The sequence below is a fragment of the Boleophthalmus pectinirostris genome, unplaced genomic scaffold (assembly GCF_026225935.1).
Source record: "Boleophthalmus pectinirostris isolate CB_2022bp ecotype Guang Dong unplaced genomic scaffold, ASM2622593v1 HiC_scaffold_21, whole genome shotgun sequence".
Taxonomy (NCBI): domain Eukaryota; kingdom Metazoa; phylum Chordata; class Actinopteri; order Gobiiformes; family Gobiidae; genus Boleophthalmus; species Boleophthalmus pectinirostris.
Window position 1 is genome coordinate 4,238,577 of NW_026571175.1, and position 20,187 is coordinate 4,258,763.

General features: G+C 39.7%; 1 protein-coding gene across 1 annotated transcript in view; it reads right to left on the reverse strand.

Moving 5' to 3' along the window:
- Nucleotides 1-20,187, reverse strand: part of LOC110157791 (ephrin type-A receptor 7-like) — a 358,749-nt gene that overhangs the window by 111,096 nt on the left and 227,466 nt on the right. Inside the window, exon 6 of the mRNA XM_055157155.1 lies at nt 2,179-2,303. Within this exon, the coding sequence (XP_055013130.1) occupies nt 2,179-2,303 (125 nt within the window). The remainder of the gene's footprint in view (nt 1-2,178; nt 2,304-20,187) is intronic.

Sequence of the window (20,187 nt, forward strand, 5' to 3'; positions counted from 1 at the left end):
CAACGTACCAGAAGTTCCCTAAAACGCTGGCATACGATAAACTATCAATGTTTTTTTTTTCAATCTTGGAATCATACATAGCGTATTCATAACGAGTAGTAACTTATATAGATCGTTTTGATAACTTTTAAATAACTTACACCGACTAATGCTTAGAGTGTTGCCAGCGTCCATAATTTATGCCCAACGACAGTCTAACTTATGCATAGTGCATGGCAGCATATCGTAGATGATCACGTGTCGTCACCTATAAAAAGGCTGCCGCTCGATGATTCATAACTGCATTAGACATCGCAGCAGCAACAATAATCAGTGTCATGCTGAAGACAACTGATCATACATGCCAAATTGCCGTCACCTCCTGATCCGTGGTCTCACTCAGTTCCTTCTCTGCTGTTGATCTCTTCTTCTCCAGGCTCTATTGACACGCAACTGGTACAGTGACAAATCAATGAGATCATGCTGATGTTGGAGGACAGAGAGTTTGTATTCTCATCTCAGTCTTGTCGGATCCTCCATCTCTCGGGTGATACGTGGAGCGGGTGGTACCACAGGTCTGGCGGCGTACTGACGGTTTACCCATTTTTATATACCAGTTTCCCTACACGCTGCCAATATGCCATTATACGGTAGCTCTAAGTTAGAAACACGCTCAGTAAGTTCTGTGGTCATCTGGAACATGTCCAATATGTCTGCATACATCAGTATGTGTTGGAGATAAGTTCAATATAAACACATCGGTTCAAAGCACGTTGCTCATAAGTTCTGGGTACACGAGACATTATCTCAACATATTTGGACTTATGAAGAACTTACAATTAAAGTGTGTGAACACATACAACTTATGGCCCACGTATGCACGACGTTAGCACATGCTGACATACGGCGATTTATTTTCAGCATGCTAAAATGTTTCGACAACCTTGCCCTATGTTGGTGTATGCCAGCGTGCTTCAGCGTGCTCAAAACTTAAACAAAACTTGCCTATAACTTATCTGACGTATGCCAGGATATCTGGCAAATTTTTCATATGTCAGCATACTCTGGCTAAATCATCAAGGTGTGACAGACCCTTTACATATTGAAGAAAACACAAACTTCAGCTGCTAACAGCTTATCTGTCATCTCGGTTTGTCGTTACGTCACGGACACAAACATGGTACAAACATTTTTCCACAGTGGTTCTGATGATAATTACACAGCAGCTGGAGAATTCTCTCATCACGCTTTACATCTGTCAGCTGAGGAGGAGAAGGGAAGAGTGTCGAAGAAGAGAGGAAGAAGACAAACGGAGTCAACAGCTGCTCTACTTCAGCCCACTCCCACATCCAGCTCACAAATCCAAAGAGACGTGGATGAAAGTCTGAAGCCAGGACTGGTGGAGTCGGATCACCCGGATTATGACTGAAGGGTGACTCAGTGAGCATGTGCTGAATGACCGCAATGATTTTTAAGAAGAATAAATGTTTACATGATCAAGGAATAAATTAATTTGGCATTAAAATTGGAATAAACCACTTACCTCAGAATTAAGTTTAATTCTGAATAATCATTTTCATTAGGAATTAAGTGTTTACATGGTCTTTTTAAAGCATAATTATTTTTATCCAGAATTAGATTATTTCATTCTGAATTAAAGCTCTCATGTAAACGTGGCAAATGTTGAACATGGGAGGCACAGTGATGTTTCCATGGAGACAAGCAGTGCTCCTTGGGTTATGTGTCTGTGTTTGTTTTTTGTTTTGTGAATAAAAATTTCACTTTTTCATTCCATTTCTGTTTCCAAATATGTTTTATAAAAAGATATGGACAAAAAAACACAAGCTTACTGATACTTTGCAGCTGATATCACCAACATTCCCTAGGAGCATGACGCTAACTAAAGGCACTGCTCTGTCTGAGGTTTTATTACACTTTAATCTGAGCTTTGTTTTAATGCATGAATGAATGAATGAATGAACGAACGCCTGGACTGATCACAGACTCCAGAAAATATGTTGTTTGAATCCATTTTATATTTTTCTTGAGTTTTCAGACTATTTGAAAACTTATATGCTGTGTTTGCTAATGCGTCCATTGTGTCACCCTGGTAACTAATGAACATTCTTCCATTTACATACATATAAACCCCCCCGGCGTGATGTCACTGTAAAATACTGGTTACAGCAGTATAAATACCTTCTCGTAGTACTTGACTTCGTACTCGGGCCTGCTCCTGTTGGGGTCGTTGGGTTCTCTCCAAACCAGAGTCACACTCTTCTCCTCGATCTTCTCAGCTCTCAGCTCACTGATCAGAGACGGGACTGCAACACACAAACACACACAACACACACATGAAATCTACAAGAACATGAGCCTGCAACACACAAAACACACACATGAAATCTACTAGAACATGAGCCTGCAACACACAACACACACACATGAAATCTACTAGAACATGAGCCTGCAAGAACATGAGCCTGCAACATGACTACTAGAACATGAGCCTGCAACACACAAAACACACACATGAAATCTACTAGAACATGAGCCTGCAACACACAAGACACTAAAACACACATGAAATCTACTAGAACATGAGCCTGCTGAAGAACATGAAACTGAACTACTATGAACTACTACTACTATAATCTACTTTATACTAACTATACCAAATTCAGAAATCTACTATAACTTTTACGCTAACTCTACTTAACTCATTGACCAGAGACGGGACTGCAACAGACACAATACAGCAATGAAATCAGCCATAGTTTAGAATAACAGATACATTTCAAATGAGTTCACTTCAGAAGTCTGTTTAGTAGAACTCTGCCGCCCAGTGATTCCACCACCTGCTTTATGGTTCTCTATATCTCTATATCTCTGTAATTATGGCACACTGTTTGACATATTCTCTATCAACACAAAACTCATTGAATAATTTACACTAATAGGACATTTTATGTTGTTATTCTACAATTTTGACAAAAACAATCCCAAATGTTTGTCAGTAAAGGCACTGTATGCAGCCTGTGTTCTTATAGTTTCAAAAATGTACTCACAACTGAACATGGACACACCATGTCTCATGTGAAAACTTCCCTCCCTGAGCTGCAGAGGCTGCACTAGCACTGACTCATGACTAGAGCTGGTATCATTAAGAAGTTGCCAATACGATACATATCTTGATACATAGGCCACAATAGGATACATAATACATATATTGATACAGTACACTTTCAGTTTAGTACGGTCTATTTCAAAACAATTTGATAGAGTTTAATAAAAATAAAGTCTAAATCATGGCTGTGATACTAAAAGTCTTTGTTAAACCACTTCTTGTGTTCATATGAAACACAAACATTTTAATCATCAGAACAGAGAAAATGTCAAATGTGTCACAAAAACGAGTTTCCTTCCTCTCAACAAACAACAAAACTGTAGCACTCTAACAAAATAACTGAGTAAAATATTGGCAATATATCGATACAGCAGCCCACAATATCGATACTGTATCATCACATTAAATGATATGATATATCATTATGCACATCTCTATTCATTTATATGAATTTGATATGCTTTCTGAACGCTATTTTTATTGTTCTTTATGGCTTGTACAGCACTTTGTAAACCTTGTTTTTAAAAGTGCTTTATTATTATTATTATTATTATTATTATTATTATTATTATTAGTAGTAGTAGTAGTAGTAGTAGTAGTAGTAGTAGCAGTAGTATTAGTATAAGTATTAGTGTTAGTATTAGTATTAGAAGTAGTAGTAGTAGTAGTAGTAGTAGTAGTAGTAGTAGTAGTAGTAGTAGTATTAGTAGTATTAGTATTAGTAGTAGCAGTATTAGTAGTAGTAGTATTAGTCTTAGTATTAGTATTAGTAGTACTAGTATTAGCATTAGTATTAGTAGTAGCAGTATTAGTAGTAGTAGTAGTAGTAGTATTAGTAGTATTAGTATTAGTATGTAGTATTAGTAGTAGTAGTATTAGTAGTAGTATTAGTAGTAGCAGTATTAGTAGTAGTAGTAGTAGTAGTAGTAGTATTAGTAGTATAGTAGTATTAGTAGTATTAGTATTAGTATTAGTATTAGTATTAGTATTAGTAGTAGTAGTATAGTTTATTATTATTATTATTATTATTATTATTATATTATTATTATTATTATTATTAGTAGTAGTAGTAGTAGTAGTAGTAGTAGTAGTAGTAGTAGTCAGTATTAGTAGTAGTAGTATTAGTATTAGTAGTAGCAGTATTAGTAGTAGTAGTAGTAGTAGTAGTTGTTGTTTTACTACTATTACTACAAATACTACTACTACTACTACTACCACCACCTTATCTCTGAGGACAGGTTCATGAAACTTAATCTTACATAAACATTCATACATAAGAACACACAGAACACACACAACACACACAACACACACAACACACAGAACACACACAACACACACAACACACACAACACACACAACACACACACACACACACACACACACACACACACACACACACAACACACACACACACACAGCACACACACAACACACACAACACACAGAAACAAACATTCATTTCAGCACCATGGACAGAGACACACACAGCGCAGTACAAACAGCACTACTACGACTACGAATACTACTACTACGAATACTACTACAAGCTTATTACTTATATGTATAACATTTTTGACATAATCAGATGTATCACTGGTTTGCTGGTGCGACTGCACAGAAGAAAGTAAATAAGTCAGTATTTTGTATTGTACGTGTCCTTTTTGTATTATTCAAAGGGAAAACATGTGAAATTAAACACATTTTCAGAGCCGACCACAAGGACAGAGCAGTATCACCGCCCCAGGCCACGACTCACCCACAGACCCATAAAGCGCATAAACTGGACTCATTATAAAAGTCTCTGTGCAGACAATACTATGGGGAATTAACTACAATACCTGTCTTTTTCTCCTTAGCAAAATTGTCACTGCTATTAGATATGATAATACCTCTACCTTGCCACAGACTCATTTCCAAAATCCATTTAAGTCAGTAATACGTATAATTATCCGAGCGGGCCTGTCTCCTCTGTCTCTAAATCAGCTCCTAATGTTCTTAATGGTCCGGCCCCTCCCCTCGGTCCCCCCTTCTCCGCTCTACACCCTCATTTAAGGCCTGAGGTTTGACTGACAGGTGAGCGGCTCTTCGTTATAGAGCGGCGGTAATTATGCGTCTAAGCGTCGTGGGTGGTGCTGCGCGGTTGCCATGGCGAAAGCGGGAGCAGACAATGGGGGAGGTGGGGGCTGGTAATCGGATTGGTTTTTGCTCCGTGAAGCAAAAAATTTTCAACTCCAAGTCACTTTTTAAAGACTTCTTTCAGTTCGGATGTTGGGTTTTCGGGGTCACTATTGATGCTTTGGAGTGACATCGTGCCGGGGGTGTTCTACGTGAATCTGTAGTTGTAAACACTGCCCAAAAAAGTTTTAAGACTGCCTAAAAATTCAAGAAAAAATAACAAGTGATTTAAACGGCAAAGTCAAAAATTGTAAAAAGTCTCTTCAGAGGGATGCAGCACTCTTGAAATTGCAAAGATACTGATGCGTGATCACTACGGATGTAACGATATTCAAATCTCTCAGTACGATATTTTCACGATATTCATCTCACGGTACGATATTTATTGCAATATTTTGTGGAGGTTGTTTGTGAATCTGCTACTTTTTCCTCTTAAAATGCCTCGACAAAAATTAATTCAACAAACTAAGATTTAAAAGTCTTTAGAACTGTTATTTCTTCATGTAGTCTGCAGTGAAATGGAGCAAAGGATCATGGTCTATGTAGTTCTCTGTTTTTGCTGCACCATAACAATGAATTTAAGCAGAGAAACTTGTAATTCGATATATTGTGATGGCCCACGATATTTTTGATGATACGATATCATTATATTTCTGTTACTGTTTTATAAATCCCTAGTGATCACAGAGTTTTGTTGCAAATACTCAACAGTGTCGCAAGAAATGTGTAGAGGAAGAAAAAGACACAATTTAACTGCAAGAGTTTTGAGAAGAATCAAACATGAAGCTACCAGGAACCATTATCCTCCAGCGCTGTCATTTTCCAGAATCAGAAATTATTTGTCCTTCCAGTATAAAAAATACAAAGAAACGAGACACTGCACTTAGGTCCAGGTCATCAGCAGCACAAATAAAGAATAAAAATAAATCGTTTAAAATATTGTATGTCCAAATACAACCTGCCCCCATTCTGGAAGGCAGAGGTCCCCAACCTTTTCTGCGCTACAGACCGGTTTTATATCCAACAATATTTCACGACCCATTAGTCCTGTTTTAGACCTGTTTTAGACCAGTTTTTAGACATGTTTTGGATCCAGTTTTAGACCTGTTTTCAACCTGTTTTTGATCTGTTTTAGACATGGTTTTGACATGGTTTTGATATGGTTTTGACATGGTTTTAGACCTGTTTTCAACCTGTTTTAGACGTGGTTTTAGACCTGTTTTCAACCTGTTTTAGATGTGGTTTTAGACCTGTTTTCAACCTGTTTTAGAAGTGGTTTTAGACCTGTTTTAGACGTGGTTTTAGACCTGTTTTCGACCTGTTTTAGACGTGGTTTTAGACCTGTTTTAGATGTGGTTTTAGACCTGTTTTCGACCTGTTTTCGACGTGGTTTTAGACCTGTTTTTAACCTGTTTTAGACATGGTTTTCAACCTGTTTTCGACCTGTTTTTGACATGGTTTTTGACATGGTTTTGACATGGTTTTAGACCTGTTTTCAACCTGCTTTAGACGTGGTTTTAGACCTGTTTTAGACATGGTTTTAGACCTGTTTTCGACCTGTTTTTGACATGGTTTTGACATGGTTTTAGACCTGTTGTAGATCTTTTTAGACCTGTTTTAGTCCTGGTTTTAGTTCTGGTTTTAGTTCTGGTTTAGAGGCCTGGGGGTTGTGCTAGAGTAAAGCCAGCACAGGCTCAGAGCAGGGCTAAGCTGAGGCTGTTTCCTAATGTCCACCCTTGTCCCTGACCCCTCATACATTACATAGACCTGCACTCTTTAGCGCCCTCTACAGTGCACTCATTCACAGAGAGATTCAGACACGCAGCTCACTACGACTCCAGCGTCTGGGTGAAAAAAAAAATGGCTAAAGGCTAAACTCTGATAAACATTGATTTCTGTCATAAATAAAGATCAGATCAGACTGACACACAAGTGTTTATGGACTAATAATAATCATACACATTTTTGACAAACTGGATCTCACATAAACAGATTATTTGCTTTTTGACTGAGATGTGGAAATTATCGCTTTTTTAACAGCTGGAGCTGAGGTAACACCATAAAAATTTATTCAAGAGTGTTTTATTCATAATCACGGATCTACAGTGTCATAAACCAACGCTTTTATTCAGTCGTGTTGTGCTTAGTTAAACACCTGTCGCTGAATGTTGTTGTTTTCCGGACTCTTCTTTTCCTGCATTGTGATCTATATTAACTGGTCTAGTGCCCACTGATGCCCACTGGGTCTGGTCAAGTGGTAACGGAGGGAAACAGGGGCAGATTTTTGACATTCAAATGTCTCTTATTCAGAAACTAGAGGGACTATTGAAATAAGTAAAGTATCAGAATGTAGGAAAGAGTTACACTCCAACAGGGTCAAGTTAAACCTGTGATATTCTTTCAAGTTGTTGACAAAAAATTTAAAAACTCATGTTGGTAACGGAGGGAATGAAATATGCAGCACTTTTTGGGCAATAAATCCAAACAGTGATAACTCTTGGTTCTCACTTCCATCCTTAACAAACTGGTTTGAATATTTGCTTCATATAGTTTTCTACCATATGGTACAAGATTAGGTTGAAAAACCTCAGACTTTTTGAGTCATGAGATTTTTTATTAAGAAAGGTCATGGTAACGGAGGGAAAAGTAACAGAGGGAAAATTGTACAAACAAGTAGAAGGTGCAGGATTTTACATCATTTGTCAACTTTTTTCTTCTGAATACTTTAATATTACTTCAAAATGAAAGGAAACTATTTCTATAAAATATGTCAGTCCTTCCAGGTAACTTTTTATCATTTTAAATACATTTTTTTTTGAAAAATCATGTCCCTTCATCAACAGTTCAAAGATGGAATAACACAAGATATGATGAAATACATCCATTTATTGACATGATTTGCAGGTCTTTGAAATTTGGGAAATAATTTTTGTTCCATGTTTCATACATGGTCTGTTTAAAACATATGGAACTTTAGAACCAAAAATGGTACAGAAAAAAGGTCAACAGTTTCATAAACTAGAGTACATCTGTATCTGTTCAATACATTTTTATATCAGATGCATTAACTTGAATTTTTGGCCTTGTTGTTTACTTCTGCTTGACCAGGCCCCACTACTTTTCAAGGTGCATTGTGGGAAATTTTGAGTGCACTACATTTTCAACAGCTGGACTTTCAGACACCACTAAAAATGATCCTGACCCCTGAATAGAGCCCTAAGTAGTTAACAGTGTGCCTAAATCGTACAAAGCTAACTTTTATGTGTTTTGATAAAACATTTTAAACACTGACACTGAGAAAATAGAGAAGAATCCAACAAAAAAGGGGGAGTGTCTTACCCAGTTCTTATTAGAGATCCATGCTGTCACTAGACGACCCGGATCATTACACGCAAAAGGTTACAGCTAAATAACATGTTTGTGAATCCCTGTTTTCTCTCATTCTGCTTTATCTCACCATCTGTTTCATCCCTCCATCCCCTCCTCTTTACATTTGACCTTTCACTTGCTGTTTTTCCCTCTGTTTTTGAACGCTCCCTCTCTAATGACGGCACCGCGGTTGTCACTCATTTCAAACCCAACCAGAAACTACAAAACAGGGCTGAATAATGCGTCCATTTTGGATCAAAGCCCTGCTCCCGTGTCTCCGTCTCCGTGTCTGTCTCTGTGTCTGTTTGGATGTTTGTGGAGACACTCGTTTTATGAATTATTCAAACCGGAGGGACTTTTGGATCTGTGCTCGAATGAGGGATAAGGAAACAGGAAATCAGAGCGTTCGAGGCAGATCTGAGAGAGAGTAGAGGAGCTAGTACAATGTAGTAACTCAAAGCGACACGACCTGACTGAGCAGATTGGGTAACAGAATTGTACAAGGAGGTGGGGATAACTCCCAAGGTGCACTGTGTAACTTTTCTGGCGGAGGGTCCGTCAAATGCCTGCATGGGTCCATTTCTGGAGACCCTGCACCTGCGCAGTACAGCACCACACCCGCCCCTTAACCCGTGATTATATCAAAGTTAAATCCGCACCCTCCCATGCCCGTGATAAAACGAGGTCAGTCATTAGTCTGACAGCCCAATAGTCCAGGACTAAACCAGGACTAAACCAAGACTGAAGCAGGACTAAAGCAGGACAAAACCAGGACTAAAGCAGGACTAAACCAGGACTAAACCAGGACTAAACCAGGACTAAACCAAGACTGAAGCAGGACTAAAGCAGGACTAAACCAGGACTAAACCAGGACTAAACCAGGACTAAACCAAGACTAAAGCAGGACTGAACCTACGCCATGTCTTTAGCAGATTATAAATATATACACAGAGCCACAGAGCTGATCGCCAGGACTAAACCAGGACTGGACCAGGATTACACCAGGACTGAACCAGGTCTAAACCAGGCCTAAACCAGGACTAAACCAGGTCTAAACCAGGTCTAAACCAGGACTAAACCAGGACTAAACCAGGACTAAACCAAGTCTAAACCAGGTCTAAAACAGGTCTAAACCAGGGCTAAATCAGGACTAAACCAGCTCTAAACCAGGACTAAACCGGGACTAAACCAGGTCTAAATCAGGACTAAACCAGGACTAAACCAGGTCTAAACCAGGACTAAACCAGGTCTAAACCAGGATTAGCCAGGTCTAAACCAGGACTAAACCAGGTCTAAACCAGGACCAAACCAGATCTAAACCAAGTCTAAACCAGGACTAAACCGGGACTAAACCAGGTGTAAATCAGGACTAAACCAGCTCTAAACCAGGACCAAACCGGGACTAAACCAGGTCTAAATCAGGACTAAACCAAGTCTAAACCAGGTCTAAACCAGGTCTAAACCAGAATTAAACCAGGACTGAACCTATGCCGTGTCATTAGCGGATTATAAATCTATAAATGCCACAACCGCAGAGCCCATCACCAGTACTACACCAAGACTGGAACAGGACTAAACCAGGACTGAACCAGGACTAAACCAGGACTGGACCAGGAGCACAGCTGCCGAGCTGATCACCTCTGCTGATGTGTTTCATGTAATAAACACACTTAAGTCACTCTCTCAGTCAGTCAGTCCATCATCGTTCAAGGAAAAGACCGGGAAATTTGAAAACTTGAAATCTGGAAACTTGTGTCCTGGACAACGGATGCTCTGGACGCACTTCAAGTATTTTTCTCCCGTCTGTCATTCATTTGATTCACCTGACCCGCCCGTGTGTAATCACTACCCGCCCGCATACTCGCCCGTAATATTCCAAAACATTAAAACCCGCCCGTTTCAGCAACTATTTGCAGATACTGGACCTGATGCATGACTCTGCCGCTCACAGTAAGAACACCCCTTTTTCTAGGTATTTTTGAACCTTAAAACCACCTGTAATTAAACAAATGTAAAGTAGAGCTGTTTAATTTAACGTCACACTGTGGAACATTCCAGGCAGAGCAATGACGTATCCACAGAGAAGAACATGTTGACAGACCCGCCACCAGAAAAGTCACATATTGAGCTTTTGTCTGCTACTTTAATACAGTTTTTGCAATGTGAGTTTAATAATAGAAAATGTTGGTCTAAATTGTATGTGTGTGAAAACCGCATCCTCGTCTGTTATCAAACTCACAGAACAAAACTGTATTCAAATGTTGAGTTCAGCACCACGGACAGCGCTGCACAGCCCATTCAGAATCTTGTCGAATGGAGCGAGTTTGGATGAGTTTTCTTCAGAATAACAAACGGAAATGACAAAATGATGAGACACGTTATTGGTTCTTGTTTTAAAGGTCCTATATTTCAGAAAATGTTCATCTTGTGAGCTTTAAATCATGTTATAATGTTGTTAACTCATCAAAAATTATATCTTGAGTTGTGTTTTGTTTCATTCGCATGTGTCCGTCTACACCTTCAAAGCTCAAAATGCTCTGTTCCACCTTGTGATGTCATCAAGCAGAAAATAGGGTAACACGAGCCCTCTAAACCGGGTACAAAATGATTATTATAGTGATGAAACTTCTTATTGCAGTTGATAATAAAAGTTTGCATCCAATCAAATCAAACTTGTCCATCCATCCGTCTAGTTTCTTCCACTTATCCGAGCTGGGAGGATGGAGCGTGAGATTGACAGGTGGATAAGTTCAGCATAGGGCTGAATGATCTATCGTTTTGGACAGGAAATCGCAATCTCAGACAACATGATTTTGGGAGCATCAAAGCTGTGTTTTTTAGCAGTCCAATTTTAAGGGCGAAGTATAATTCTGTGTCAACTCAACACACACTGCTGCTGTTGACTTGGCACCATTGTTTTTGATTTATGGATCTGTGTCACGGTCAATGCGCCACAAAGTAATTCACCGCCACAACCCTAGCAGGCGAGAATTTAAACCTGGCGTTCATGTAAAGTTTAACATGAACCATCTCCAACAGGATAGAAGCACAGAACAGACCTCTGTCACAGAAAGATATTCCACTGAGTCGTGTCCTTTAGCCCGACAGTCGATGAACCGTATCAGCGCACAAGGAGCGAGCTGTCCTTTTCAGCGTTTAGAGTTTATGCAAATGAGCCATGTGGTTGTAACTTTCATTTCGGTAAAACATAAACAAATGTTCAGCATCAAATCGTCGGTACAGGACTCTGGTATGATGTAAGTTTCTGTAATGTTTGCAAATGTTCATGTGCACTTGAACTTGATTTGAAAAAAATCGTGGATGAAATTGAAATATCTGCCACAAAAATCACAATTCAATTTCTTGTTAAACTCATCGAGCCCTAGTGCGGCGTTGGCAGTGAAGCAGTCACTGTATTGGACTGTTGTGTATCGCTCACTCTCTGTTCCTCCTCTCACCTATGGTCATGAGCTCTGGGTAATGACCGAAAGGACGAGATCATAGATACAAGCGACTGAGTTTCCTCTGCAGGGTGGCTGGGCGCTCCCTTAGAGATAGAGTGAGGAGCTCAGTCACACGGGAGGAGCTTGGAGTAGAGCCGCTGCTCCTCCACGTTGAGAGGAGAAGCTGAGGTGACTCGGGCATCTGTTTTGGATGGGACACGCTGGAGGGACCTCAGGGTTGGAAGAGCCGAAGGAAGTGAAGGGAAAGTGCTACTTAAACTGCTGTCCACACGACCTGACTTGTGCATCGTGTTTCTAATTAACTGTAGATCAATTTTAGTTGATTTTTAAACATTAATCTAACATAAAGTCCTTGAATAGTACATTTCAAAAGCACATCCAGCCCTTTTCATTCCTGCGATTGCTGTGTATCAGACAGAGGAAACCACCACTGTTTCTCAGCTCAAATTGCCTTTCCACTTTCCACTCCCCTCTCTCTCCTCTCCTCACTTTCCTTTCTCTTTCCTCTCTCCTCCCTTCATTCTACCTCACTCTCTCCTGCATCCTCTTCCCGACTCCTTCCTCTTATATCTCATCTCTCTCTCCTTCCCCTGTCTCTTTATCGCCCAACTCACTTTCACCTTTCTTCTCCTCTTACTCTCTCTCCTCTCCCTCTCTTTCTCCTTCCCTCTCCCTGCTCTCCCACTCCCTCCTGCCTTCTTTTTACCCTCATTCTCCCTCTTCTATCTCTCTCCCTCCTCCTCCCATCTCCCTCTTCTCCTTGCTGACTCCTTCCTCTCTCTCTCTTCCTCCCCATCCTCTCTCTCTCCTCTGTTGTCTCCCTCCTCTCTCTCTTTCTTCATCCCACTCCTCTCTCTCTCTCTCTCTCCTCCCTCTCCTCTCTTCTTTGTTGTCTCCATCCTCTCTCTCTTCCTCTCCCTCCTCTCTCCTTCTCCACTTGTCTCTCTCTTCCTCCCCCTCCAATCCCTCATTCTCTCTCTCTCGCTCTCTCTCTCTCCCCTCCTCTCTTCTTCCTCCTCTTCTCGTTCTCTCTTCCTCCCCCTCCTCTCTCTCCCTCCCCTCCTCCCTCCTTCCTCCTCTCTCTCTCTTCTCCTTCTCCTTCACAGTGATTTTCTGAGCACGTTGCGTCCTCGTGGAGATGGTCTATAAGCGTCCGTGGTTTTACCTCCGAGCGAGCGCAGAGCCGTTCAGACTCTCATCCCGCTCCACGTCTCACCCAGGAACAATCAGGCCGGGGGAGGGAGGCTGCATACATCTGCTGTAACGGCCGGACACAAATCTAACTGTAATCCAGAAAGTGTAAATAAGACTGGAGCGCAGACGTGTGTGTGAGTGTTATGTTATGTAAAGATAAGACTTAGTGAGCTTTAGGGACAATGGGGAAATCAGCGTTCTCAATTTAAGCCATCCTTCAGGACAAGAAACTATACGACTACAACACCTGCGGACCGTTTTTGAGATCTTAAACGTGCTTTACCTGATTTTTACCGTCTTAAAAATGTGAAAAAGAGGAGGAGTTCATTTGAAACAGTTTGCAGTTTAAAGGTGCGTTATGTAACTTTTCTGACAGAGGGTTTGGCATGCCATGTGTTGCCTCGAATGTTCCACATCTATCGCCATGGAGACAAGCAAGTGGCACGACCAGGCCAAGTTACAGGTGAGATCTGTGGAGAGGCAAGCCCCACTCACACTAACAATGCTTTATCTATTTTGCTTTAATGTGATACTGTGAAACATTGCAGGCGAAGCACTAGTGTTGTATCAAAAACGTACTAATCGAGACCAAGACCAGTCCAAGACCACAGGGTCCCGAGACCAGGACAAGACCAAGACCTCTCACAACTGAGACCGAGACAAGACCGAGACTTCTAAAGGCTGAGACAGAAGCAAGACCGAGACAAGGCTGAGACCATGGCCAAATTAAGACCATCATAGTCATTTTCTACATTTATTTGTATTTTACAGTTATTTCAACACATTTATATCAATGTTTTTATAGATATACCCTACAAATGCAGACAAATTCTACAAATGGGCCCGGTCAAGCAGAAGTAAACAACAAGGCCAAAAATTCAAGTTAATGCATCTGATATAAAAATGTATTGAACAGATACATATGTACTCTAGTTTATGAAACTGTTGACCTTTTTTCTGTACCATTTTTGGTTCTAAAGTTCCATATGTTTTAAACAGACCATGTATGAAACATGGAACAAAATTATTTCCCAAATTTCAAAGACCTGCAAATCATGTCAATAAATGGATGTATTTCATCATATCTTGTGTTATTCCATCTTTGAACTGTTGATGAAGGGACAGGATTTTTTTTTTTTTATGTATTTAAAATGATAAAAAGTTGCTTGGAAGGACTGACATATTTTATAGAAATAGTTTCTTTCATTTTGAAGTAATATTAAAGTATTCGGAAGAAAAAAGTGACAAATGATGTAAAATCCTGCACCTTCTACTTGTTTGCACAATTTTCCCTCCGTTACTTTTCCCTCCGTTACCATGACCTTTCTTAATAAAAAATCTCATGACTCAAAAAGTAAGAGGTTTTTCAACCTAATCTTGTACCATATGGTAGAAAACTATATGAAGCAAATATTCAAACCAGTTTGTTAAGGATATGGAAGTGAGAACCAAGAGTTATCACTGTTTGGATTTATTGCCCAAAAAGTGCTGCATATTTCATTCCCTCTGTTACCGACATGAGTTTTTAAATTTTTTGTCAACAACTTGAAAGAATATCACAGGTTTAACTTGACCCTGTTGGAGTGTAACTCTTTCCTACATTCTGATACTTTACTTATTTCAATTATACTATACAATTATACAGCTAATCCTTTAAAGTCTAATAAATCTTTGACGGTGCCTCCACTTAGCAGGAATATTTCAGATACTTAATTTTTAAACCCACTAAGAATAAATAAATGAATTTATATTTATCCGTATGTAACCCAATGTAACCTAGTGTACACCAAAAAATAATAACACGAGAACACAAACTGTATAACATGTAAAAATAGGAATTTTGTGAATTAATATGATGTTTAAAATTAAAATGACAGCAGTGTGTTTGTTGCACTTAGGATTTGCAATACAATTGAAATGTATATTTATAAAAATTAAGCTCCTGTATCTCAATCAAATTTACAACCCCTAACTTATTTCACCAGTTCAGTTCAATCTCGTCACAGGCCTGATGTGGCTCAGTGAGTTGGGGCCTTAGAAACACAAAAAATGCCCACTTCACTTGCTGAGCAAGCCAAAACAAAAAAGCACGTGCACTGGGGTTCAGTGATACTCACAGAACCGTGGTTTCAGTCAGTGAGGAGGTGACAGGACGGGACATGCAGCATGTCTGTGTCCATGAGTTTGTTCAAATAGCGGCTACATCTGCCTCGTGCACGATTCAAGAGCCGCTTATACACGTGAGACGAGACACTTGACATCCACAGCAGGGTCCAAAGAGAGTGGCCTTGGTCCACTGTGCATTAGAAAGTCTCTCTTTAACAAATTTATCAAATAAACTGTCTTTACTTTGTGTACAGAATTTACCACCAGGCTAGCTTTAGCGTTAGCATGCTAAGTCGCTAACTCACGATTAGTGTTACACATTTCCTTGTACCAAACGAAGTGTTTTAATACACAAAATAAACACTTTGGACACTCACGTGACATCAGGTAACAATAGTCCCACATAAGACCTGTAGACTCTGCATCCATGGAGATTTTTGGACTATTTTACCCAAACGCTATCATCTGCTTCACTTCCGACAGGACATGATGTTTTTACATGTGGATATTGGAACACGCCCACTCCTCATTGATTGGATATCACCAATTAAATTACAAAAAACAAAAGATTGACATACAATAGAGTTGAACTTTATCAAATGAAAATGATGAAAGCCTTTGCTTGGCTGATAACATTTTAATTATAAGAGATGTTTTTATCAGACTAATCAAATATATTCATATCAGTTTGAGATGTTTGTAACGATTATTTATTATTTATTAGAGTCATATTTATTGCTATTTATTAAGATGAAAATATGAACATTAATTTAGCCAGTTCAGTCTAAAGTGACATTTTAGAGCAGGTTCCACTTGGTCTGGTGGCGTCTCTGTGGAGAAGCTGAATGCCATACAGTGGAACACATGAGGCAGAGCAATAACATCTCCATGGAGACAAGCAGATGGCAAACCCTCTACCAGAAAAGTGACACAGTGCACCTTAAAAACAAACTCAATTCCCGTTTCCTTCTGAACTCCTTTTGCTTTTTAAAACCCGCTCTGAGTCCTTCTCTCTCATGTTTCCATTGGACCCTGACCGCCTGAACCCTCCACGTCCTGGTCCTCTGCAGCTCGGTGAACAGATTAAACTTTGGCACAAAATGGCGTCCGCGCTGTGGGCTTGTCTCAGTTTCCTTATCGGAGGAGACAGCCCCTCTCTCTGCTTTTGTGCGGCGCAAATCTCTCTATTCCCCGGGGAGGTCGCGCTTTCCCAGTGCTCCCCGAACGCACCGTGGCTAGGCTAACATCCATCATTGTTCCAGCTCTGGGCTCCTGTGCGACTGCATGTGAAATGTGTGTGTGTGTGTGTGTGTGTGTGTGTGTGCTGTTACAGGGGCCAGGTGAAAGCGGCAGAAAGCTGGGACGGTTTAAGCAGAAAGGACAACCACGGATACTTTGTGATCTGTTCTAACGTTGTCTCTTCATTCACATGTTTAACACACAAACCCTGCGTAAACCCTGCATGTTTAGGCTCTGTTCCACCTTGTGATGTCATGTGGGAATACAGGAAGTGCTCCACGGTGTCTTTAAACTCCACACACCTTCACTAGAATCATTTGGATGATTTCAAAGCTGGAATTACCAATCTCTGCTCAAATAAGGGTAAAATGAGCTGTTAACTAACTGAAAAACTACCACTACAGAACATTTTGAGATTTGGAAATGCAGACAGACTAATAATAAAAAATGACTGTATTGTTCAGACTATAAATCACTCTGGAGTATAAGTCGTACAAGCCATAAAATGCATAATAAAGAGGAAAAACATTTAAGTCTCACTGAACTATAAGTAGCACCTTTTGAGGGAAAATTATTTGATGAAATCAGAGATCAGGAACCGACATTTCCTGTTGAAAGTCAAGTTCTAGTAATAACAATACACAAAACGTCACATATGAACAGTTCTTCAGATAAACTATAACATAAACAACAGAACAGAACAAGTTTAACAAACTCTCCATCTCACTCCAAATCACTAAATCCATTCAATTCTTCATCCTCGGTGTCACTTCTGAACAACTCCTCGACCTCCGGAGGTAAACAGAGCACCACTTCCTCTTCTGTGTCGCTGTCGTCAGACTCAGCATCAGTTCCAGTTAGAATTATTCTGGTCCTTTCTGAATCCTGACAGGATGGTTTCAGTGTCACTGAAGTCCAGACTTTGTCCATCCATCCAGTGACTTCAGGAAAGTTTCATGGTGCATCCTCCTGGTGTCACAAGTTTCTCTCTCACTCCAAACTTTCTTTCTGCTGCTCGATTATCATTTTCAGCTGCAGATTTCACGACTTGTAGCTTGTAATCTACAGAATCAGATTTTCTTTTTGGGGGCATTTGTGTTCAGTCTTCTCAGTCGTCTTTATAAGTTATATGTTTAATTTTTTTTTTTTCAGTGGTGCAGAAGTAATGGTGCGATCGACTGACATGATACAGACAGGACAGAGGCTCTTTCTGCAGGAGACATGTGCAGTAGAGCCAAGTGGCAGTGGTACAGGAGGAACAGGAGCAGCAGATACTAGAGCCTCTCGTGACTTCAGTATGAACATTTTACTACATAAGTCACAGGAAACACCCAAACCATGAAAAAAGTGCAACTTATAGTCTGAAAAATACGGTACTCAGACGTGTGAATGAAACAAAACACAACTTCAGCTGTGTTTATGATGAGGTAACAACATTATAACATGGTGTCAAGCTCAGAAGAGTCAGTTTTGTGTGACATAGGACCTTTAAAAACAAACAGAAGACCTCCAGAAATCACAAAACAGGGAAATTCAAAATTACTTCTTTTAAAGGAATTTGGAAGGAGCAGACTTATTAAACAGAATTCCTTAAGAAGAGTGAATAAAGAAAAAAAACACAAAACAAAAAACAAGGCAGGTCCCTGTGGCTGTTCTAAAGTCCAGGCTCCGGACGAAGGCTGACTGAGCCTTTTCAGTCCGGGCGCCTCGGCTTTGGAACGACCTGCCCGAGGAGATAAGACTCACACCAACAGTTTTAAATCACTTCTTGAAAGTCATTTTTATGGGTTGGCCTTCCTTTTGCTGGTTTTAGCTAGATTTCTTTTTTATTGTATTTATTATAATTACTTGAATTCTTGAATAGACTTTATTGATCCACAAGGGAAATGATTTGGACACAGTAGTAAGTAAGTAATAAAACAGTAGAAGTAAGTAATAAAATCAAAATAAATATCACCGCTTTATACAAGAGGTCATAGGAAGACATAGGATTATCTGTTACATAAGGGTGAGATGTTGTACAGTTGTAGGGAGTATTATAGCATGAATTTAGTTCTGTATCTGTCACTGTTTGAGCAGAGCTGTAGGAGCCTGCTGGAAAATGAGCTCCTCTGTTCCTCTGGTGTAGTCTGGTGCAGTGGGTGAGTTGTTGTACAGTTGTAGGGAGTATTATCTGTTACATAAGGATGAGTTGTACAGTTGTAGGGAGTATTATCTGTTACATAAGGCAGTGAGTTGTTGTACAGTTGTAGGGAGTATTATCTGTTACATAAGGTGAGTTGTGTTGCATAGTTGTGTAGGAGTATTATCTGCCCCTCTATAGTCTGGGCAGTGGGTAAGTATGTGGTGAGTTGTTGTACAGTTGTAGGGAGTATTATCTGTTACATAAGGGTGAATTGTTGTACAGTTGTAGGGAGTATTATTTGTTATATAAGGGTGAGTTGTTGTACAGTTGTAGGGAGTATTATCTGCCACTCTATAGTCTCGCATTTAAGTGGAAATGTGAACGACCTCGCAAAAAAAAGTATTTCACAAAAAAAAAAAAAAAAAAATCCAAACTGAGCACTGTGTTTTTTGTGTGATATTTTGATGCTTTTTGTTTTGTTCTTTGCAACTTTGTAACCCTTGTTTTTATTATTTCAACTCTGCTCATGTTTTGGATGAGAAAATAATAATGTAACATGGTTAAAAGTTCAAAAAAAAAAAAAAAAAAAAAAATCAGTAATGTATAATAGCAGTTTAATACCAATAGTAAATACATCCATAATAACAGTATATATTCATTGGACTTCTCCTTTAAATTTCTCTCTGTAAACTTCTGCTGCAGCGTTTCTCCGTCCCAGAGGAGATGAATTTGCACACAATAATGTCATTACACTCACAAACCTCTACACTCTACATTTTCTATTTTATTTAAACCTTCTCTGCGTGCAAACAGAGCGTTGTTGTATGAATATGAATGTGGCCGGCGGCACTTTGCTGTTTAAAGCGTATATCATTCTGCCCTATCAGCACTCACGCCCAATCTGGCAACCCGTCAACCACTCTGCCACCGCGTAATCTGCCCCCTCAGCACCTGGCAACCGCGGGCCCCTGTCCCTCACACCAACAACTCATGTATTTGTATTACGCTGGGGTTCAGTACGAGCCACTACTGCAGTATTTGAGAAACAGAATAGTATTAAAGGCCCCGTACCTGATTCTTTTTTTTTTTTTTTTTTTTTCTGTGTATTTGAGTAAAATCTGTCTTGTCCCTGTACAGACAGTGTTGGGGAGTAACAGATTACATGTACCGGATTTACGTAATCAGAGTACAAATTATGAGTAACTGTATTCAGTTACAGTTACTGTTTCAATGAGTTGTAATTGGATTACAGTTACTTTGTTGAAATAAATGGATTACATGGAGGTATTTTCCTGTTTTCACATTTCAGGCTATATCCCTTTTTTTTTTTTTTTTTCTCCAGTAATTCCACTCATTCCCGGACACTAAACCAGGTCCAAACCAGGTCTAAACCAGGTCCAAACCAG